This window comes from Harpia harpyja, chromosome 2 (assembly GCF_026419915.1).
Source record: "Harpia harpyja isolate bHarHar1 chromosome 2, bHarHar1 primary haplotype, whole genome shotgun sequence".
NCBI lineage: Eukaryota > Metazoa > Chordata > Aves > Accipitriformes > Accipitridae > Harpia > Harpia harpyja.
Genome location: NC_068941.1, coordinates 34,737,492 through 34,762,575, shown reverse-complemented (window position 1 = coordinate 34,762,575; position 25,084 = coordinate 34,737,492). Strand labels below are relative to the sequence as shown.

General features: G+C 41.2%; 1 protein-coding gene across 1 annotated transcript in view; it reads right to left on the bottom strand.

Annotated features, from left to right (window-relative positions):
* TSPAN5 (tetraspanin 5) overlaps positions 1–24,014 on the bottom strand; it is an 83,780-nt gene extending 59,766 nt beyond the window's left edge. Inside the window, exon 1 of the mRNA XM_052775974.1 lies at positions 23,892–24,014. Coding sequence (XP_052631934.1) covers positions 23,892–23,972 — 81 coding nt within the window. The 5' untranslated portion in view covers positions 23,973–24,014. The remainder of the gene's footprint in view (positions 1–23,891) is intronic.
* Positions 24,015–25,084: the final 1,070 nt, after the last annotated feature.

Below are 25,084 nucleotides of genomic sequence, written 5' to 3'. Positions count from 1 at the left end.
AGCAAACTACCCTTTTGAACAATACTTTTCAGTGTCCTGAAGGTAATATATCAGCAGTTGTTTCCCAAGCTCCCAGGAAAAAAAACAGAGAGGGTTCAGGGAAGGGTGAGCAGGTCAGTCTCAACAACCACAAAGAAAACAAAACCAAAAAACAAAACACACACCCCACCCAAACCAAAAACCCAACAGTTGCATGCCCCATTCTTTCTTAAAAATGCCTCCCAATTCCTACTGGCTTCCAGGGAATTCTTATTTCAGAGAAGAAAACCAAGGTGCACAAGCACAACAGAATATTGTTGGTAACTTGCTCTTCATTATTACATTTGGAATGACATGTCAAGAATATGCTTGGTCAGAAGGAGAAGCACAATTATTTATATTATTACAGCACCTGCACTAGTACCCACAGGAAACACAGACTAGTGCAGTCAACCCAAACCAAGCATCGTCACAAAACTCAAAATCTCCGATCAGCCTGTTTGAAATTATGGCAATCACCTAGCACAGTATTAAATGAACAAAGTATCTTATGTTGTGGAAGGGCCACACCAGCAAGCTTAAAAACTGTCAGCTGAGTCATACCAGTATCAGTTCACAGAATAATGAATTCTACACTGTAGCTACACACTCCCTCTCTGGCACTGAGCTACTGCTAAAAGAGTCTTTTCAGCCCATATTAGACAGGGAGCTGTAACAAAAGTGTGCTGGTCATAACTGAGAGTGGAAAGAATATTGCCTGAAAGAAAAAAAGCCACCAATGCTATTTATATTGCTTCTACAATCTCTGCAAATCACAGTGTGACAGCAGGCAATTACAGTCTACCAAGTACTTCAGGTACTGTTCCTCTTTGCTGATTTCCCAGCCTGCAGAAGAGACTAGCAGGAACAAAGGTGCCCTCATGAACTCTTGACGTATGTTTTGTTAGTTATGGTATTAAATAGGAAGAGGATGCAGATATGCTGCTCAGCCCTCTTCCTCACCTTTAAAGGATAACACAAACATAAAGGTATGCCAAAAGTTCAGGGAAACGTTATTTATTTAATCAGCCAGGGAAGGACAGGGAGGAGCTTTACACAAAAGCCAATCTTCTGAACCCACAAGAAAGTCAAGCAACAGTGGTTCACAAAAATGTGTTCAAGGATGATACAATTTCAGAACCAAAAAAAGAAGTGAGCACCATCGGCTAACAGGAATGGTAGAACTCCTGCAATTAAATTTACAATTCCTCAGCAACCTTTTTGGGTATCTCACTACACCCTGGACTCTCTCTTCCAAAACATTCTTGGACTGATCAGAATTAAGCAGAAATTTGTATTCCTTCACATCACCACAAACAGCAAATCAGTGCACAGAATACTTCTCATTCTCTCCATGGAGAACATTTACTGTTTAAAAAAAAAAATAAAGGAAGAGTCAACACATGGTTAAAACAGCAACTCTCCACAAGAGCAGCTAACAAAGAAAGATCAACTTACTCAATCCCAGCACTAGCTGGCAAGTTCACATTACAGGCCCACTATGGTTTGCACCAGTTGGGGTGGGGTTACCAGGAAAGAGCTACCAGTGGCTACAGAAGTACCCTGCCACTGCTCCTCAGCAAGGATGCTGCATGGACACTTGCTTTCCCGCTCATTCTGCTTTATGTGACACAGAAATACAGGATGCCATCTTACAGGACTATTCATCTGACACCTGCTAATAGCACTAAATTTACTGAAGAAAAAAAAAAAAATAACACGTGTGCATTTGTTTGCTTTCATGTAACAGTTTACTTGCAAAATGTTGTCCCCTTGCCCCACCACCAAGGTAGCTTTCAGTTGCCTAATCAGCCTGATAAAAGGAACAGCATGAGCAAGTCCTGCTACTTCCCTCTCTCCAAATCTATAAAGTCAATTATATAAATCAAGACATTTTAATGTAGCACAACTGTGGATTAAAAAGTTCTAAGCTTAGGCATGTTTTGTTTTTAGGTTTTCACAGTGCAGAGTATTATTAAGTATGACAAAATGGAATAGCCTACGTATTCATTCAGGAGAGTTATCTGAATTACCACTGGCATGTGTTCATTGCTTCCAGATTTGGGGAATTAGACAAAGAAACAGTTAACAGCTTGATCCTGAACACCATTCAGATCCCTTTAGTGAATCCTCCTACTCTCCCTGTGAGCAAGAAGTCACCAGTCCCATTATAATCCTCCTCACCTGACCTAACAGCAGCATAATTCTATTCTGATCGATGGTTATTGAATATAAATTTCAATTATCATAATAAGTGAAATCTGCTGTAAGAGTAATTACTTTGTTAAAAGTTAAACGCTAAAGAAGGTACTGCAAAAGAACATTTTTCCAGGGTGGGCTTTTTTTTTTTAATTAGTAAGACAGTTTACCCAAGGCAGGGAGGGAGGGAAGGAACCTTTTTCCCCACTGGTCTTGGAAGAATGTTCACCTGAGCATGAAGTTTAAAGAAAGGGACCTTTTGATCCTGTCTGTCTGCCACTATAAGCACCATACATGAAAATTGTGATTAAATATATGGGGACATTAACCCTGCTCCTCCCGCATCTTGTTACTGCATGCATCTGCATTAGGCATTACTGAAGATGTTCCAGATACCTAATATACAGGGAAGAAAAAAACAAGCCCCAAGAAGCAGCTACCCTAATCATTAGCAGGCAGTCTGGCAAGGCCACTGTTTCATTAAGCAGCAAGGAAGCAGATAAAGCACTCAGTAGTTGATTCCAGAGGTATTTCATTCAAAGATATTAAAATAAATCTGATTACAGAGGTAGTAATGGCATTTTGTTCTTGTTAAGTCCACTTGGTAGACAGAACAGCAATTCTATGGTAGGTCCCATGATTATTTCCAAACATTACTGTTAAGTCCACTTGGTAGACAGAACAGCAATTCTATGGTAGGTCCCATGATTATTTCCAAACATTACTATATGCTTCCACAATTTCCATAATTACTTTGATACTTTTAAGGAAAAATTTAAAACAGGGCAAGTTTTCAAAGAGCACTTACATGATTTAGAAACCTCTGATTAACATTCAACATGGACTTTAGTGTGCTGTATTAGCAAGGAGAAATTCTTATCAGCCTCCATCAATCTGAAATCACTTTTGATGACAGCCAAAGCTTACACTACTTTTCAAAGTTTTATCAAATTCTCTTTCCTCTAAACTAAGCCTTTGCAAATTAGGACCCTTTTTCCACAGTACACAAAGGCAGTGTCACTGATTACAGGTAGGACTCTCTTAAGTGCTTGAAGTCCACCCTTGTCCAGCTAAGGCCTAAGTAACTCTTTACAAAAAAATTACTTGATGGCCACACTTAGCTTCATTAAAGAGCTCTGGAAAAATGTTGTCAAGACTGTTCCCTCCAGAACCCACTCAGAAGACGCAGATAATCAGACCAATACTTTTATTAAATGCTCCAATGGCCCAGTCAGAACTTAAGGCTTACAATTACTGCATTCCAAAAGAGGACTGAGGGGTAAAAAATCCACTCAACTTGAAAAGACTTCAGTTTTGAAGAAAGAAAATTAAATGGGTGGAAACATCTTCATGGCTTAACATGCTCTCCTGAAAATTAAAAGAGGATGTGAAATTCACATACAGAGCTAATCAATACATTTACACTCAAATTATGGTTTTTAAACTATTTTCCAAGAGGCAATCTGGTTAAATCAGAAAGATGGTTGCATTGCTGCAGAGGCTTGCATTTGAAGCCAAAACATATCTACATTAAAGAGAAACCATTGAGTCAGTGCACAAATCATGGAGATCCTCCATATCCATAATCCAGAGAGCAGTGGATCAGACAAGTAGAAGACCAGACTAACCCTGCATTGAGGACTAGCTGACAAGTACATAAATGGAAATACAAAGGAACAGTTTCTTATGTTTTACATGACTTTTCAGGGACTAAAGATGAACCGTTTACTGAAATGCTTTTGCTTAGGCCTGCCTTACAATTCTGACAATGCCCTGAAGAGAAATCCATCATGACAGGAGCTACAACACAAAGGGATGCAAATTTAACATGGATTTTTCCATTCCATGGAGAAAAAGAGAAAGAAAAAAAAGAAAAAAATTTCAAAGAGGGTGGGAAAAAAAAAACCAACAAACACTCAAACAAAATATTAGTCAGTTTAATTTTTTCCCACAAAGATGTTGCAATTCAGGCTCTGGATGAAATACATAAATAGGAGGACTAGCAAAAATATGAGCAGTTGCCCTTAGAGAAGAACATTCAACACCATTGGCATGAGCCAAATGCTTGTGCCCAATATAAGCCAAACCAGCCTGCAGGGCCTACAGCAGGAAAAAGCAGAGAAGAGGTGGGGACAGTTACTTTAATAAAAAGATTAATAATAAACATCATCATCACCACCACCACATACCACCTACAAGGAAGCAGCCTCACATACAAGCATATTGAGCTGAAGAACATCTGCTATGTCAGAGACACACAGGGTAAAAACAAAACAAACCCCCAAAAAACACACATACACAGTTGGGTCAGGAAATCTACATAGGCAATTTTGTGGCATTCCATCCCACCACCAAATAGCTCCCTCTCCACCCTGTGGGAGTTAAAGACCCCCTATATAAACATTGTAAGACACCAGGCTTCAAGAAAATAAAAACCCATCAGAGTAAACACTCACTGCTGTGCCCTCAGTCACACACACACAACGGCAACACAATGGTTCTGCTGTTTCTAACACTCTGCCTGCCTTCATGGGGAGATGAGAACAGGAATTAGCCCTGTATCTTCAGCAGCCATAAAAAGAACAAAAATAGTCCCTCTTCTCCGGGCAGTATAAAAAGGAAAAAGACTTAAGCTTCTGATGAAACCGACACTGCTAACTCTTTTCTCTGCAAACTGCTCCAGTCACTCAAGTATATAAAACATTTGGAGTGACTGGATTGCTGCTCTTATTCAGCCCAGTGGTAAAAGACTGTGACTGATACAAACGCAGAGGAAATTCTTGAGAAAAAGAAGAAAGTCAAGTGAAGATGATGTGGGAAGGTCTGATCTGCCATTGCAGTGTCAGCCAAGAGTGGCTACAGGAGATCTTTGTATTTTAATTTATGCTCTCTCAGTCAGGCTAAGGAGCCACAGCTGCTGCAGTAAAAGCAGAGAACGCATGGCTGTCAACAGAGCAGACAGAAGGGCAGTCCTTATTGCCTCCTACCCTGTGGAGAGAAGAAAGATAGTAGGAAAAGATTTCCCCAGCAGGGACCCCTCACTGTAAAAACAGATTCTGGCTGGCAAGAGCAAAAGCTGTCCCCTTCAACGAGCCTCAGCAGTATTGGTATGGAGCAGAAATGGAAAAACAGAACCAGGAAAAAAATATATATATGTATATACACACACCCAAACATACCTGTATATATATAAAAATAAACATCCTAACATACACTGCTCACATTGGATTTTATTAATGCTAGTAGGAACCCCATTTGCTAGCAATTAAACCTAGGATTATACCTAGCCTAAAGCATTAGATCCAGTTTGCAGGATGGGTTTGTTTCTCACTCAGCAGAATCTATCATATCTAAGATCAGGGCATGATGCAGAACAGTTAGGCAACAAGCACCAAGTTGGGGGGGCAGAGAGGGAACAAGTCTTTGCTGCTGCCAAGAAAACATGAATTAATCCAATTACTTCACATATATACATATATCTAACATAACAAAAATAAGCCACCCCAAAAACCCACAAAACTACACACTCAAAAACTTAAGAAAACCGAAAGTATCAACCAAACAAAATAACATGCCTTTAAATGCTAAGCCTTAGAGCGTTTTGTTCCATTGTCCAAGTTTTCATTGAAGTACTTCTAAAACAGATCCCCATGCAGCAAATAAAACAGATTTCAGGATAAATAGCTACCAAACTGTTTTCTCAGGCCTTTTTTTTTTTTTTTTTTTTAAGATTTCTTATAGCAACAGGAATTTAGACTAAAAAGTTGTTTACCTGGAAATCCAATTCCTGATGGGATCAGATCATGAACGTGGGCCTTGGGAACAAAGACTTACAAAGGCATTCAGAAGCACTTGTTTATTATTTCTTAGTAAAACAAAAAGTCTTAGAACTCTGTAAGCTTATTATTTTTTTTATATTTTTTTTCAAGCCTAGTAAACTAGCTTAAATCTGAAGTCAGCCTCTGCATAGTCAGCTAGCTTTAAAGGATCTGATATTTTTTGGCCAGAGTCATACCATCAGGTTATGTTGCTATCTTGCCTATCTCTTGTCTTCTTCATCAGCCAGTAAATAGTAGTAGTCATCCATGCTGCTTATGTTCTTCCTCCCTTCCCATGTCTATTATGCAAGAAGACGAGTCTCACATTTTATTTATCAGGTGTCAAACGCTGTGGTATAACCTAAGATGACTTCTATAAATTTGTCTTGATTAAAGAATTTGCTTGGGCTACAATACAACCTTAGGGACTTGGGGATGTCACGCTCACAGAGCACCAGTGACTCCACTGTACTGTCTGGCCACTGATTTACCTTATGCAACCCCTCAAGATCATACTCTTAGCACAACATTGGTCTCTGCTTCAGAGACAGCCTAGACAGCAGGCAGCACTCCCCAAAAGCCACAGATTTGCTTATGGACCTACTAAGGGCCCAGACAAGCAAGGAACTTTCCATCTTCCCTTCCAAAATAATGGATAAGTGCTACATTTGAGCTTTTATGTTAAAGCTAAATACTAGAGTCTTCCAAAAGAGTAATCAAAGGAAGGAACAATCTGATGCCTGCAGATTCACCTGCCCATCACAGAATTCTCATCCCTCATATACTATTTTATTACTGAATAAGGATCCACCGTAACCAATGGCAGAATTAAATAAGAATTTGAGGAGTGTAGGCTTGCTTGTTTCTTCCTTTTGTGAGGTGGGGGAAGAGAGGATCAAAAAGGACAGAACTTCAGGCAATCGCAATCCTACATAAAAAACACCAACTACATACCTTGCTGTTAAACATGGCCTGGGCTGAAAATGGATAATTCATTATAATTGGAGGAGCTGTGTAAAGATCCAGCTAGGTCACCATCTGGAAACTTAGAGCTCCTCTTCCCAGAAGCAAGCTTTCTCATCTGTGATATCCAGCTTTAGTTGCCTCAGACTGGTACACTTACGTGACTTTACATGCCTCCAACATTTGTAATTCAACCGTATGAACTACTGAAAAGGAAGGTATCCAAAATTCATTTCTTAATGGTATTGTGTGGAAAAGTCAAGGGCAGGGTATGGTGGGGGAGCAGAGAAAAGGTGTTTCGAACTACATTCTTCAGATGCAGGATTTTCATTGTGGTTTCACAGAAGCTAAGCAGATGAACATGAAAGTTAATTGACTCCATGCTGCAGAATGCTTTATTACATATGCCTGTTGGAATTCCACCTCTCCCAAAAGTAAGCCAAAACTAATAGCGAAAAAGTAGAACTAATAACTGGATGTCACATACTTCAGAAAATTAGAGATTCAAGGACCAACCAGACACATTCACAAAGAAAAATCCATCTAGGGATACTAAGTACAAAGATCCTAATTCTGGGTCTGACAGGCTGAGGACTCAGAGCATATCCCCTAAGAATTATCACTATCTACCTACCCTGTTTTTATACTTTTCACCAGCTGTCTACCATTGGCCACTGTTCTAAAGATACTAACCTTAACAGACCTTTTGTCTGGTCCAGTATGATAACTGGTATGTTCTCTTTGTTGCATTTCTATAAAGGTTCTTTGAGGACTGCCTTGACAATGCCACCTTATTTTAGTTCCTTTCTGTATCAGGAAATGCTTCAACCCAAGTGTAATGTTAGATGTCAGGGAGAGAAGAAGGGGAGCTCGACTAGAACACCTCACAGGACACCACCCATAAAAGCTTCAAAACAACTTTCTGTCCAGCCCTGTGCAAGTTTTCATTCTTGCATTGTATCCAAACCCAAGAATGTTCCTTTTTATTTTAAATGCAAAATGCCCCTTATTAAAGGATAACATTGATTTATTAGTGTAACTATATCTGAATTTAAATGAATGTTTTAATTCTTCTACATATTCCTATTAAAGTAACATAATTTCTTGAAAATTTCAGAGCCACCTTTAATAAAGCTCACAAAATTACTTCCAATACTCACTTTGAAACTTAGAGTATTACTCCTTTTGCTCCCAGTTTCTTTACCAATGATTATAGTTTCTTACGAACTTTTCACAAACAACAACTTCATAACTTCACCCTATTCTCATTCTGAACACTAAGAACTCATTTTGAAATTTTGTAACATTTTACAGAGACCACGAAGTCCAAACTGCTGGCATTATCTCAGGTTAAGTCAGAAAGAAGACTTTTCATCTGACACTTAGACATTCACCCCAAAGCTCAAGGGAGAAAGAAAAGAGCACACCTTTACCCCCCTTCAGTAAAGTACAGTAGAAATACCATGCCAGGCAAACTCATACTGGGTCATACTAGACACCTTTATTTGTATTAATGGTTCAGTTTCCACAAATTCTGTAGTAACTGCAGCTCTGCAGATTTCAACATACCTTTCACTACTTCGGCTTTCCTAACTCAGCCTGGTGTTGATCAACTTAAGTCGCTATCCCTGGAGGTATTCAAAAAGCACGTAGACAAGGCACTTCAGGACATGGTTTAGTGGGCATGGTTGATGGTTGGACTCGATGATCTTAAAGGTCTTTTCCAACCTAAATGATTCTATGATTCTATGATAAAGGTATTAGACCTTGAAAACGATAGGGAAATGACAAGACGTCCACAGACTTAAAAGCTAATTAAGATGAAATATTTCCAAGGGACATTGTTCAGTCTACAGTGGTTTTTTCAGATTTGGTCTGTCCACAGAAATCACTAATTATGCCAAATATTAATTGCAGGGTTGGTGTTCGACATGGACAGCACTCACAAAAAACCCCACACAGCTTTAACTCAAGGCAGTTAAATCTGTTAGCTGTTTCAGTAGCAAAATGGTCTACTGAGTTCCCCTGGTCACATCCCCACCTGAGTGGAGTTGTTTTCCTCCCATGTCACTCTTCACCAGCCCCTCAGTTGGTTTATGAAGCTGTACCTTATGCTGCACCCTGGCATGCAATCTGTTTTAAGCTGGTTTTGCTGGCAAAGACACCATCTTGAAATGCCCTCTTAGACAAAACCATCAAACCTTCAAATTGCATGGAACCCCAGCTGGAAATTAAAGAATATTCAAAAAGATGCCTTTTTATCCCATCTTTCACACCATACAGAACACAGCCCATTAATGTATTTAAAAAAAAAAAAAAAAAAAAAGAGAGACGTGTTCTAGGTATTTAAAAGTTGTCGACACGCACAAAGTTAATAGAAATCGAGACTACACAATCTTCAAAGAAACATTTTTTCAATTCCTTACCATTAAAAGTTATCTTCAATTTGTTTATTAGTAGAGTTGTAGGTGCATTGATACATTGTTTCATCACACACTAGAGAAAAAAAGAGCAGGATTCTTTCCTTTAGGGAACTCCTTTGCACTGTTTCTAGTCAAAAGTCAAGGCTCAGCACATCTCCTCCACAACCTTGGAGCAATTTTTGGCTCTGTAGGTTAATGTTTCATTTGAAGGTTTGAAGGTACATGACAATCTAGCAGATTAAGGATTCAGTGCAATAGCTCAAAGAAGTTCCTCATCTCCCTTGGTGGTATAATGAGTCTAAAAGCAGGGAATGTTAATCTTGATTTTTTCTCTTTTTTTAAAGCCATCAATATGAGGCAGTTTTACATTTCTTTAAAGCCTTCCTTAAAGGCAAAAGGAAAGGTGTTTTTTGCTGTTTACTTTTAATAGTATTGAAACCACTGGTTGTAGCACAGACTGTAACTATCTACTCATATTGCGTTACCACAAACTGCTGAAACAATCTAAGAGTAGAAAATAAATGCAATATTCATCAAGTTCTGCATTTAGACAGACTGTTTCTACCTTTTCTCTATCAATCACCAAAGCATAAACAAAACTAGTCCGAGATGTTCAGTTTCCATTCAGCTATAAACTGATTTTCAGGCTTGATTTATATACATAGCTTCTTTTATGCTTTATTTACAGAAATTCTTTTACCTGCCACACTAGCTTACTCGATAAGACACCATTAGCAGTAATGGAACATATTTCATGCAGAAGCCATTATCTTTAGCCTAAGATGCTGTTAAAGTTCAGAAGCCGTTAATAAAATGTGGTGATTTCTTATGTGGCTAATGGTAGACCACAGAAGTAGTGGTACTTAACAGATGAGCATTAGTAGTTCCATCAGACACAGATTTATCATTAAGTTGCTGCTATTATGTATATGTCTGCCAAAAGCAGGACTCAGTACTCAATACAGTACTATGCATCACTAGTTACAAAAAACAACAGTGGTAACCAGCTTGCTGCCCAGACTGGTGGCAAGGCACACAGCCTGCAGAAACCACTGTTAAGTGATATTTCAGCACAGGTAAAGCTATTTCATACAAGCACACGACTACAACTAGAGAGAACACAGTTGCAATTGTCTGCTCTGGATGAACTCCATGTGTTTCAATAGCTAAGTTCTCTCAATGCTACAAGTATTAGAGTCACATATAGCTCCTATTATTGAGGGGAAGTTTTCATTTAAAGCATCAAAATGGTCAGACAGGATGCTTACTCTGAGAGACAAACTAGCAGAAACACTGCCTGATAGGCTCCACTGTTCTCTGCCTGAGTTTTTTTGGTTAGACTAGTGTATCACCCTTTTTGTCAGCTCTTAGCTACTTAAGCAACTGAAGTAATTGCTCTAGCTCTTTTGAAAGTCTTTTCAGTGTTTTGTTTGGAGAACCTCTTTGGGATTTCCCACACCTCCACACCCCACACCTCCCCCCCCCCCCCCCCCCGCTTCTTTTTTTTTTTAAAAGACATTGCTTGAAAACCAATTATGCAGCTGCCACCAAGTGATTTCCATTGAAGTCAACAGGAGCTGCTCTCATGCAGAGGCCTGTAACAAGGGCCCAAGCCTTTACAGTGCTGAAAGCCTTTGTGCTCTATACCCTAAGTGGATGAAGACAAGCTATGCAGGGGGCTCATTCAAAATTAATACTACATCAGGAAGTGGATGAGGGAGAGGGAAGGCACTTAATAATTGATCCGCAGTTTGTTTTCTGTGAATTCTCAAATGTCTTTATGTACATGTTTGTTTTGGTTTGCCTTTTTGTGTTTGATTTTTTTCAAGCTGGAGAGTTGCTACTAGAACTTTACTCTGGTTTAAAAAAAAAAAAAAAAAAAAAAAAAAAAGAGTGAAACAATGACAAGAGAGCTCCCAAAGAGGCACTTTCATAACAATAACTGCAGAAAAATATCTACCCAGAAGGCAACACAGAGATGGAATAGAAAACAAGGCAGGTTTTATTCAGACAAAATATGACTACCTTCTCCCTTTTAGAAGATTACATTCTCAAAGTTAAATACCTTCTGCATTATGAACAAGGGGTGTATTCCACTCCTGCTCTTTCTGTGAAAAGTTAAAGGTTTCTCTTCTCACCACCATTTACACAGAAGTCCAATCCCACCCCACAATGCAGACAAAGTCCACCCTTCCAACTTGTGAAGTCCTTCAAACTCCTCAAGCTAGGAGTCCAATACTGCTCACATGAACAATTTTGACAACACAGGTACACCAAAATTATTCTACCTTGCTCTATAAATATCACCTGCAGTCATTTTAAGGACATGTGACAGTGGCATATTGGAACAAGGTAGCCTTTTAGAGTAAATGAAAATCTGACCCTAGTACACTAAGGAGATTTAAACAAATAGCAGTACTCACTGAAGTTCTGATAGGTCTCCAAAGGTACAAAATAACGAGTCCCACCAACTCTCAACTTAAAATACTTAGGACTTTACAGTATGTTTCTAACTAGTATAGCAGCAGCAACAACCACCAGCCTCTTTAAATTTCAGTCCTGTACTCCAGCCTCAAGCAACATCAGTGAGACCCTGCGCTCCAAGAGCAGTAAGGCTTCCATGTGGTTCAAACAGGAGACACAGCACATCCCTCAAATCTTCGCTGACCATGCTAGTCTCTACCATAGACCCCATCCATTCCACCTCACCTGGTTCTACATGGCTCAGTCCTGCAGCAATTGTTTATGAATCTAAAATGTTAAATTCTTTACAGCAGAGCCAGAGTTGTATGTACAGTTTTGACATTCACCAGCCTTATAGTTTGAAACATCAACTAAAGAAGGATTATCTCTGCAGGTGTTATTTGGGAGGTCTTGCACCTACACTGAGGCTTGCTGTTTCAAAAGGAGATGCTTGCACATTACACTGAAAAAAGGCACACGTTTATGGAAAAAAAGTTGCTTGTCAAGTAGGAACAAGTGCCTTATAAAAATGGTACCAAAAAAGCCAGTGCTGTTTTTTTTTCACTTCTTCCCACTTTTCTGTGGACTGGTGGCTGGACTCCAGTAACAGAGCCAGCAAACTGGCCCTGTAGAAAGCCCTCTCAGAGCATGGCAGTGACCACACAGAGGATCCTGTGGGCTAAGAGCACAGAACCCAGCTGAGCTTTCAATTCCAGGTGACAGGAGTAAGAACTGGCACAGACTCACAGCGAGACACAAAAAGGGCTGCCTTGGAGAGTGAAACAGAGAACAGCCTCTGCAAGCTCGAGTAGAGCATAAACTGAAAGGAGGGCAAAACCAACAAGAATCAGGTATTTACAAGAGGCATGGTAATTTATCCAGGCAGTAATCAGCTACTATTGACAAGTAAACTGCAAGTAACAGTGGAGTTGAGGATATCATCACTGTTATTTACTAGACACGACATTTAAAATAATATATGAAATACTGGATGATAGCAAGTTCACTGGAAATCCTACCCACGCACAAAGTTCTGGGATGGGGAAAAGTTGAAGGCAAAAGCTACTGTCGCCCACAACTGTTCTTTTGCCTCGGTCAGAGGTTAGCACCTCTGCAGAACAGCTGATAGGGTCATGAATCTATGGGGCATAGAAGAGTACCTCCAACAGAAGACAAAAACGGCCAGATGGGAGCCACAACTCATTCACCGGCTACAGTGGCAAGAACCCTTCAGGATCAGTCTCATCAAGACTGGTATTGGTTTTCTTTAATATGCAAAGCTATTAACTGCACCTGCTCAGAAGCTACTTCCTCTCCCACAGGTATGAGAGTGGTTTAGGAAAAATGAAAGAGAGCAGAAGCCAGCAAGGATGTAAACCATGTAAAAATGTAAATGGCTCGTGTTCTTGTGTCAAACACACTAGTTACTTGCATGGAAAAGATCCTGCAGAATAAAACACAGATTCAGATGCCACCACATGCCTTTAGACTACCCAGGCAGGAGTTTTGCCTATCTTCAGAACAGGACATCTTGTAAGAGGAAGGAGACTGCTTCCAAGTAAAAGAAAGTAACATTTTTAAACCACACTAAGTCCCACATAGCTGAAGTAGGAACACTACTGGTGACCATGCCAGAGGTCCCAGCAGCAACAGAATAGCAGAATACAGCCAGAGGAAGATCAGTAGAAGAAGTCCTTCTTTGAACGTGACAGCTGTTAGATGGGTTTCCAGTCCCTTCAAGTCCTGCTTTTAGGCACATAAGGCAATGAACATCTGCTCTAGTGAGTCAGGAATTAATTTTTTTTAAATACAGTGTTATTCTACATAAATATATATATAACTATGTATGCATATATGTAATATATATAAACGTATTTCCAACATTAAATACATAATACCCTTTTGTTTGCAACAAAGCCATCAAAAAGGGTACTACTTGGGAATGGATAATCATGACGAACTCTCTTCAGAGAGATCATTTGCGACCCCTTCCAGTAGGCCACTCCAATGAAGTACCTCATTACAGGGCGTAGCATGGTGTTTGGAATAATGTTTATGGGAAGGAAAAGAAACCAGAGAGGTAGATGATGGAGGTCTCCACTTAAACTTAAGTTCAAATTAAGTTCACATTACAATAAACTTGATAGATTGTCACTGCTCTTTCTTTCTCCAACATCACTGAGCAATTAGGAGAAGACAGATAACAAACATAAATCTTACTAAAACAGAGGACATCAGAGTGCACTGGAGGAGCATCCCAAGTAGCACATATGTCTACCTAGTAGTCCTCACCAGACTGAGCTAGTTATTAACACAGCATCATGTCTGATGCCTCTGTGTACTCCACAGTCCAAAACCACTTCATCTGGAGTTGAAACAGGCTGTGCTTGTACAATCACTTTAGGTTGATCTATACAGGGAAGGGAGGAGACAGTCCTACCATCTTCCCACACTTCATTCTTGCAGCCAAACAGCAAGTCAGTAGAAATCGACCCAGATGAGACAGTTCTCAGTCTAATCTGGTAACTGACTGCTATCAGTCTTCTGAAACTGTACTAACACGTTCGGTTCTGCAGCCTTGTGCCAGCCTCAGCCCCCTGCTCTCATTTTGACACCAGAATTTGCAAGGCAGCACACCAAATGCAGTCATGAAACCATCACCACAACCAAGGCAGGAAGTGACCCTGCTACGGAAACAGGTCCTCCCAGTCATTCAGAGAGGAAAGAAAATTTGAGTTAGACTCTTAGGAGAGCATCAAAACTTCACATCCCCCTGGATGTCCACAGAAAGAGAAAGAAACAAGAGGATGTTTGTGATATCAAGAAACATTGATTAAAAACTAGACCTTAGTTATTTTTTAACTGCAATCATACATATTTTATATATACATATTTTTGTAGCCTTCACATAAGTCAGATGGCTGAATTTTCATCTAGAAATGAATTACATAACTCCCTGGAAAACAGGGCTTCTAATTTTAAAAGTTTTTCCTCTTCTTTTTTAATTATTTTAATTACATATTTAATTATTGTTGGACTGACTGAATTCACACTTACTCCTTTAGACATATACTCAGGTAAACTGGCAGTCAGGAAGATAACTTTTACAGAATGCTATCTTTTACCCACATGGAAAAGGGAACTCTTCTGTTTTAATATTTCAGTGGCAAAAGTTGAAATTAAAATCTGAAACCCTCGCTTCGTGCATAGTAGAACACCTCAGTATATTCCCAGCTGAGAGTGGCCCAGGATACTTGCTGACCCTCTTCCTCGTTAGCTGGTAGGACCCAATGTTTTGAATTGTCACCTTTTCCAAATTCTGTTCTCCAGCCTGAAACACTCTAACCACATGGCATTGCAAAGACAAACTTAAGAGAGAGTTCTTCCACAAGGTGACGTGGTTAACTGAAGCATGGCATGAAGCAACAAAACCTTTGCCATACATTATCTGTGAACTTTTTTCCTCAGTGTCTCTGCTTTTATGTATAAACCATTTACAGCACATAGAGGGAAGCTCCTTCAAGCTCTTTTTAATCACAGCTGGTTGGAAAACAGAATGCAGCAGAAGAGATGCAATTCAGTGAGAGGGAAGCACAGAGAACCTAGCCTCACAAAGGTAAATATATGCCCTACACATGGGTACATAAAGCAAAGGTGTCCGACAGGGAGAACCTGTGATGCAGGCTCTGACAAAATGCCAGATACCAGGTAGATCTGCTAGGGGTGACATCGCACACACAGTGCTGCTGCATCTTTGCTTGGGGCACCAGAGCTCAGTTGAGAGCCTGCCCTCTTGACGCAAAGTCCTGACATAAAATAATGTTCTGCGTCATGGAAGATTTGCCCCTAATTCAAAGTAAATTAAGCTGGACTCTCATTAAATGTAAGCTACTAACGCTAGGAAACACCCAGTAGGCTGAATTATTACAAGCATCCTTGCAGTCTCATTTATATCATACTCATTACCCTGTAACAGTAGCTTACTGGGGCTATGACAGTAGACATACTCAGGTTTTAACTCATTAACACTATTCAGGAAAACAAAACAGAAGCCTCTATGAATCCAGAATATTTCACATATCTAGTCTCCTTTTAAATCTTTCTTTGAATACTATACTACAAAGAAGCACCAAACACTTTTAGAAATAATTTTATTTGCCTATTGAGGAGAAAAAGAACATATTTAGACAGAAGTTCCTACAATTCTTTGATTTTTCCATAAGAAGTTTTGCTGTTGAGAAAACCAGATGGCAACAGGTATGGAATAGGTATACAAACTGTTTTCATAATATGTATTTGCCTCGTTGCAAAAAGAAGGAAAAAAAAAAAAAAATCTTCCATCACCATACATCAGGAACTTTGCTTGAAATTATTTTCAATATTATTTGGTGTAATGGAGCCTTCACTGTGAGCAGAGGGATTTTCAAGGCCTGGAAGAGGCATATTGATTTTTCCCAGTTCTGTGGGAAATTGACAGTTCATTCATAAGATCCTCTGTGTGTGCTGAAATACTTATTCTAAATGCTGTCCAGAGGAAAGCAACTGGAAAGTTGAAAAATTAGCTGAAGAATCTGATGTGGAGATTGATGTGTGTTAAAATAAATACTGCTACTACCATTTGCCTCATTTATTTTACACAGCTAAAGGACTACGATCTGACTGTTTTTAGCATCTCCCCAAGTCAGGCCATCTGGAGGTTATATGAGATCACACTGAGTCAGAGTTTGATACCAAATCATGCACCCCTGACTACAAGCCTCAGTGTGTTAGTGACATTTTTAAATGCCAGTGTAAGGGGAAGGCTGGACTGTCCTAGATCTTTGTGTACATTACAGAAGTGGCTACGCAGAGCACTGTGCAAACAGTAACATCCACCCATACCAACCCTTAGACCTGTACAAAGTCCTGCTGAAATCAGTAGAAATCTATATCCACTGTGATACACAAGGGAGGATATTTTTTGGCAGGAACAGCAGCACAATCACAAAAAATGTCATGTTTTCCAAACCCGTACAACAGTACAACGGAAAAGAAACAAATTAGGGCTCAAACCAGTAAAGAATAATCTATGTTTTCCTGGATTTTGCACTGTAAAACTGTAGAGGAATGCAATTCAGTACATTGGTAAAAATAGATAAGCTTTTTTGTTTTAATTCTTTCTTTTTTGCATTGCAACAATATTTGTTAATTTTTAATGGCAAAAAAGATGGAAACTGTACAAGAGTACAAAGTCACTATGAAACACTAGCTAATGAAAAAGTCAGGTATTTTGAAGAGTTAAAAAAATTACCATACTGGAAGGCACTTTAATGGTTAATGCTGACAGTGACTTCTGGGTCATCGCTAACAGAGCTGGGTTACTTCATGAGCTGTTCAGCTCCTTGCTCCTGCCTACATCAATAAAACAATTACAGTCCTGTTGACAGGCTAGTAGCCATGCATTTGAGAAACATGCTGTATATTTTGGGCAAAGCTAAGTATGAAGGCTGATTATATCCCACAGAACTATAGTTTAAGATTGGAATTCCATAACTGGCAGAATCAGGTCAGGAGATTTCTTTGGGTCAAAAATATTCTCTCTCACCTCCAGTTTTAATTAGAAGCAAAACATTATATTCTAAATGCTTATAGAAAATCTTCACAGGTTACTGTCCTTGGTTAATGGACTATAAACTGTTGAAGTACCTAGCCTGAGCATTTAACAACACATCAGCTTCTTGCTCCAAATGTATAACTTGTAGTAGCCCTGGTGCCAGTTTATACTGCATTTTCAACAAGTCTATTTGTAGGAATGGAGCTCAAAAGAAAAGGAAGTGTTGTTTCACTGACTGTAAGCCCAAGTTTCTTATCCTCTACTAATCATTAACTATTGCATCTTACAGAGTTTGAGGAATAAAAAATAAATTAAAGTTTGCTAAGAAGTACTTCAGGATTATTGTAATAGGTTTTAGAGAGTGTTCTTTAAGAACAGATTACAGACATACTTTCAAACTCCTGTCCACTGAAGAAGACAGAGAAGTTCCTTACATTTTTCTTCTTTCTACTGCACACACACAAAAAACCCCACCCAAAAAAACCCCCACAAACAAACAACAAACACACCCAACAACCTTCTCCTCCACATTTTCCATTTGAAAATTACCCTACATCTATTGCACCACCTGATTTTTTTTTTCCCCAAAAAAACATGTTTTCTGGGTTCCCGCTTGGGAAAAAAAAGCCCTTCTTCCCCAGTTCAGCTCAACGTCCGGCTCCTTCTCCCACAAGGAAGGGCCCAGCCCTGAAAGCTCTTGCTGCTCTTCACGGTGCCTTGGCGCCCTATCTACAGGCACAAGAGCAGTGGGGATCTGTGCTTTCCCAGAGACGCAACATCTCATGGCGCTCGGCCGCGGCAGAGCCTCTTGCCGAGAAGGCAAACGTCCGGCTCCTTCTCCCACAAGGAAGGGCCCAGCCCTGAAAGCTGTTTCTGCTCTTCACGGTGCCTTGGCGCCCTATCTACAGGCACAACAGCAGTGGGTTTTTTGTGCCTATTATTTTGTGCCAGTCCTTTTGTGCCTATTATATCATACGCTGTAGTTGAATATGTATATACATAATAAATATGCCAAAGAGTTTATCATAAAAAGACTGTTTTACTGAATTAAAGTAGCACGTCCACCTTCAAATTCAATGTTACATAATGTGGATCTGTTGCCTTTATTAAGAACACATTATCAACATGCAACAAGGGGGATGGGACTAGGACCAATGATAGCTTGGGTTTGCACATACAAATATTCATAAAATGTTTCACTTGCAGCAGTATTCTGTTGGGGCTGCCTGTACGCTGGGTGCCATTCACATGCATCGGCTTTTCTCTGATTGGGACATTAAAGATTCAAAATTAACTCTTCATACTTTGAGATAGATGTGCCACCAGGTAAAACTTACTATGACAATTCAATCAAGGTGGAAGACTGGTAAAATGACCAAATTTATCTTTAACACAGAAGAAAAGTATGTAAGCTGCATTTGACAGTTCCAATAATATTCACCTGAAGTATGTTGACATCAAATGTGAGAAGTTGCACAATTAATCACAATTAGTTTTTTCTAGTTCTTGTGGCCTTATGCTTCTTCAATCTTTTATAAACTAGAAACATCAAATAGCTTAAAACAATAACATATTTACAAACACCTAGCTTTGGCAAAACAAATACTTAGGAGAAAGGAAACAGCTTCATCAGTGTTCCTCATCTATTTCTTTTTGTATAACCAAGGATACAACCTGCCACAAAGTTAGGAGGGAAGGCAAGGCAAGGGAAATTTTTATTCCAAGAATGACCTCTACAAATCTTAAGCAAGTCCCCTGGAGCCAGCAGAGTTACTATACTTTTATATGCATTTAAAAGACTGGGGCTACATCTGCTGAAAGAGACACTGAGGAATTCAGGAATCCCAAGCTCACAACAATGCATCTATTTCATCCATATTTACATCACTGCCTTTCACTGTTACAAAACAGTTGTGTATTTTCCCAAGACAAGCACTGTTCTGTTTCTGGCAAGACCACTTATGAAATGCTAAGTTTTCTGTGCTATTAAGAAATTTTAAAAAAATACCATAAAAGTGCGCGAGAGTGAACAGAATGCTTCCACTTCCACTGCAAGGGCATCTTCCCAATGCAATTTTTTCAAGATAAAATGCTACAGAATGCATTTGATAATTGCATGGAACTAGCTTCACATTGATTTTTTTTTTTCCCAACCACTGTGTCAAGGGAAAATTACATAACCAAAACTTCCTTGTGGATATCTGAAAACCAGCTGACATCAGAAAATTATTTTCTGCCCCTTTGAAAACAAACTATCAACAATGTACAAAATTTAATGAACAATCTATTTGCTGTCCCTTAAAGGTCAGCACACTTTTCCAACACTTTTCCTGTAACACACTTATATAACCTTATTCAGTTTTCTTTCCACTATCTTCCTGTCATTCAGAAGACTATTTAGACTCCCATATGGTTGCCATCAAAACCAGCAGATGTCAAGCAAATTAAAACACAAATTATGACTTGTAATATGCTGATGTATCATAATTGCAGCGTATCTCACAACTTACGGTGAATCATGAGATAGACCAAAGGTTTCTGAGGTGTCAGTGCTTTTTATACATCTTTCCAATTAGGCTAGGGTCAGTGGAATCAAGTGTGGATTGAAATTCAGAGTTAAACAATAGTATATATCCACAGTTCCCATCAAGTATAATAAAGCACAGAGAGCAATTTAAAACAGTTCTTGGAATTAAAAGTCAGCTTAAAAATGTCTTGCAAAAGCAGAAGGGAAAGAAGGGGAAATCATTCTGGCCTTTTGGGAAACGAGGTGGCCTACTTTTACTTTTTGCATTGTACCTTTCACATCATTCTACATGGAAGTCTAAGAGGGAAGGGGGGGAGGAGGCAGCATTGTTTGTTTGCTTTCTCCAACTACAGAAAAATGTTTGCTGTTACCTTATATTACAGCTGCAGCTTTCATCTAAATCAGATTATATTATGGTTTACCTAGACAAAGACATAAAGGCTCATAAAAAAGCACTGTCTGTTCCACCAGCCTAGAAAGGTAGCAAACATAATGTGAAGATTTCACAAAGGCATTATGCCAGTCAAGTTAAAGCACAGGTCTGTGCCCTAACGAACAACCAGCAGAAGAATGTCAACTGAGCAATGGAAACAGAAGCATAATATTGAGTTCTAACTTTTGATTTAGATGTATTTGTGCCTATTTGGTCTCAGTTCCTAAATCTTACTCTGGCAACTGCCAAACAAGCTTTCCTTTTCCACAAGAGCATAGTAATCTCATAAAATAAGTTTTTCTGAACAAACACTTCCAGCATATTTACCAACTTTAGTACTGAATTTCAAAAAAAAAAAAAAACAAGCTTGCAAATATACCTAGAATTATGCATAGACTCAGCAGATAATGTTGTCTTCTACAACAGTATGAAACACATAGTTAGACAAGAACATGTTATCTGGGGTGGTGCAAGACTGAGAACTATCTCCTAAAGAACATACTGTCACCTTTAGTTACAACTACATATACAGCAATAGAGTGCAACTTTCCCATATTCATTATACTAATAATTCAGTTGTGGGTTTTTAAGGAAAGAAAAAACAGACCAGCACAAAACCAAAAAATTGACAAAATTTATTTTGCCCATATGCTGTGGCATATAAAACTTCCGATTTTTTGCAGTATCTTCAGTTTAAGTACCATGTACAATCATTCCCCACATAATTTCAGCAGATCTACAGTATTCCTCCACTCAAGGCACTGACAATTTTCTTGTCAAAACCATTACTCTTCCAACTCAGTTCTCTTTATTTTTAGTCCATTGTTTTATGATGCAGAATAGAGAGTATTCTCCTGCTTGCTTACATTAAAATTTTAAAAGGTTGTGTTAAGAGCACTACATAATAATGCTCAGGTAGAAGTTTTAACAAAGGTGTTCTACACATCTCCATGTTCGCAAGACCCCTGGAGAGTGTAATGGGGTTAATATGATGACCTCTTCATCATTTCAATCTATTTACAATGACTATATTAGTGACTATTTTTGATTATCACTTTCTGTGAACAGCCAACCGAAACTGCAATTTGCATTTACAGCTTTTCTGGCCCAGTTTCATGATAGACTATTGAAGGGTTTGCTATTAATTCAGTAAAAAAAAAAATTAAAATGTATTCTGCAAGAGTAACTGCCTGTGTTTTCATTCCAAATCATGAGAGACATGGTAATAAATGCAAGCTTCCTCATAAAGAGATTACAATATTCTGAAGAAATGACTAAACTCTTAGAAAAGTACTTTGTCTCTGTGGATTTCAAGAAGTTTAGCCAAGGACACAAATGAGATGATTAGCATTTTGCAAAAGGGGCCACACATCAAGCAAACGGCAGAGTGGGCAATACACTGAGGTCTTTAGATTAGCATTCCAGCAGTATAAAGCCACATGGCCTAGAGATACTCTTTAACCCATTCAGTTACAACAGAGGAACATCTGCCATCATGCAAAAGTTATGCTGCATAAGCTTCAACAGCTCAGGAATAAGAAAACAAGTAGCCACAAAATACCTAAAATATACGTCTTCCCCACTTGCACCATCCGCACATTAACCTTCAGAGAATAAGATGAAGGAAATTACAGGGTACGTAGTTTCTTATAGACTAACAGTGGCTGAAGGAGGAAGATAACATGTTTATGTATATTTCACCATAACCTGTCCTCCCTCTTGTAGTCCAAGGACAGGGCAACACAACTGTTCCTCACACTACTCTGTTCCCTGCTGAAAAACATCTGTATTCACAGCAACACATGTCCGGGGAATCAAAATGGAAAAACAGACAATTGAAAAGAACCATGGCAAACTCAACCACTAAAAGCTGAGCGAACAGTACAATAAAAACAGCTACTGTAGGGTCAGAATACTACAAAGCTTGCAACCACTCATCTCCACAGGTCAGTCTTTAGCCAAGTAAACACTGACATAAAAACACAGTCAACTTCGCTCTAGCAGCTTACTTTCTTGATTAAGGAAAGGTATTTCAGTATAAAAGTGTAATTAATCAAAACTCCCATCCTTCCAAAACAACCTCTTCAGGCACCTTTACTTTCCAGGAACACAGACATGAGGTTAGCTACGAATACCTGCTAGCTACGTAACCACCATCCTCTATTCTCACCAAGGTGACGATCACAAGCTCAGTATTGGTTAGAAGGTTTCTCTCCTCTGTTCTTCCCCACCTTCATCCATAAAACTTCAAGGTGGTTTGGGGTTTTTTTCCCCCCAATTCACTTTCTAGTCCAAAAAAGCGACTATACCAGATATGTACTCAACGTGCCTTCAAAGCCCCTCAAAAACACATTCACCCTACCTGGGTTTGTGCATGTTTCTCATTGCTAAATGGAATATCTCATGAAAAGAGGGGGATTGTACATCTAAAAGCCTTCACCCAACTTTAACATTCTATGCAGTGTTAAAACCTCATCATTTATGTGGGGGGGGGGAATGCTCACCCCCTCCCTCTGTGCTTACAAAATCTGGCATATACATCCAAAACCAGCCGCTTCTCTTTCAAATCCAACACATTGAGAAGATGCTAGAAATACTATTATATGCAGGTTACGTTTCACTATACAGTTCTGCCTACTCTACAGCCAGTGCTAGAATGGTGCAAGAAGATACTGTGCACTCAGGAGATCAAGCAGCACAGCCAGGAATCCAAGCAAATGCCCAACCAAGCCTCCCATGGGCTTGCACTTCAGGGGTGGGTGGGAATACTGTTTCCTCCCTCCTCCATCCTATCATTGCTGCTACTACTACTACGTGGTAATAGCTAATCATAATAAACCCGTGCCATACACAACCTCGTCATTGTGCAATCATTGCCTTAAACAGCACTGTTCAGAGAACTTCGATTGTGATTCTTTTCTTTTTTATTATTTTTATTTAACAGGGATATCAGCACAAAAACACGCAGATCAGTTCGTTCTCCAGGCCTGGGTGTCTAGCTGCTCCCTCCCCCACCACAAAGCAGACGAGGGGGACGGAAGGAGAGAGGAGAAAAAAAGGAAAAAAAAAAGGGGGGGGGGGGGCAAGAAACCCTCTTCACACCTACAACAAAAGCAATTAGGAGGTCCAGAAGGGAAGAGGCATCGGCAGCCGCCGAAGGTGCAGGAATGCAGCACGCCAACTTACCCGGGGAAGGGCTCCCCGGAGCCCGGCGGGCGGGAGGAGGCTGAGACGGCGGCACCCCCGGGGCTTCGCGCGACCCACCCCGCGCGAAGCCCCATTCAAACCCCCAACCGCCGGCCTCGCGCCCAACTGTCACGCACGACCCACGGCTCCGCTTTCACATGCCCCTCAGTTTATATTTCTGGCCGTGCCCAGCCCGGGAGCGGCGGCAGGGGAGGAGGAGAAAGGTGGCAGAGGAAGACACGAAGCGCCGTGCGACCGGCCCACTTACCCAGAAAATGACATTGAAGCCGAAGATGAAATATTTGATGCAACAACTGACTTCAGGCCCCTTGTAGTGCTTCCCGGACATCCTCTGCGCTCATGAAGACACTTTGCTCGCAGCCAGGGTGAGAACCAAAGGGGGGAAAAATGAAAAAAAAAAAGGGGGGGGGGGAGAACAGAAGGAAGGGGGGCGGCGCGGCGGGCAGGGCTCAGCGCCGGCTGCGCGCCGTGGGGAGATGCGACAGGAGCGGCGCGGCGGCGGCGGGTCGACTCCGACTTGCCGGGCGCCGGGGATGGCCGGCGAGCAGCTCCCACCTCCTCCTCCTCTTCTCCCGCATGGAGGAGGCCCCGGCTACTCGCAGCGGGAGGCGGGGAGAGAGAAGGAGAGGGGGCGGCCGCCAGGGAAGGAGCCGCCGGGAGGTGCCCGGGCAGAGGCGCAGGGCTCGCCGCCGCCACAGCCACAGCCCGCCGCCGCGCTGCCCTGCCGGAGCCGCGAGGCGCCCCCAACCCTCCTGTGCAACGCTCGCTCGCTCCCTCCCTCCCTCCCTTCCCCGCCCCCACAGCGACAGCGGCGACGGCCGCCGCGCGCGCGCCCCGCCCCGGGGGAGGCGGGGAAAGCCGCGCCACTGGTCGCCCCGGGGGCGTGATTGGCGTCGCTCCCCGCCAATCCGACTGCGAGGCTGCCGGCCCCAGGCGCCCTAGGGGCGGGGCGGGGGCGGCTCCGCGGCGCCCCCTCCTCTACCTCTCCCCCCACACCCCCCCCTACCCCCCCCCCCATCCCCGTTTTCCTCCGTGGCGTGCCCCAGCGGCGGGGTGCGCGGTCCCGACGGGCGGGGGGGCTGGCGAAGGGGGCGGCGGTGAAGCGGTTCCCGTGGGGGCTGGTGGCCGGGGGGCTGTGTCCGCCGGCCTTTGTCTGCGGCGGCGGCTGCCAGCTGGGTTACGTAACGGGGTCGGCGGGCCTCTGGGTGGCTGTTAGAGCGGCCGTTTGGGGCAGACCCGGCGGGGGGCGGGGGAGGGGTGTTGGGGGCCGCACCTGTCAGCGCTGAGGTAAATGCGGTTCGTTTTGTGTTAGGTGCCCGTGAGGAGTGACGGTATCCGACCAGCCCGTCGCTTGGCTGCGGGTTTGTAAGACAAAGTCGAGGTTTCTTCCATTCTTTCTTCCTGCGCCACCTCCCTCGGCAAAGCACCCGCCGGGCTGCC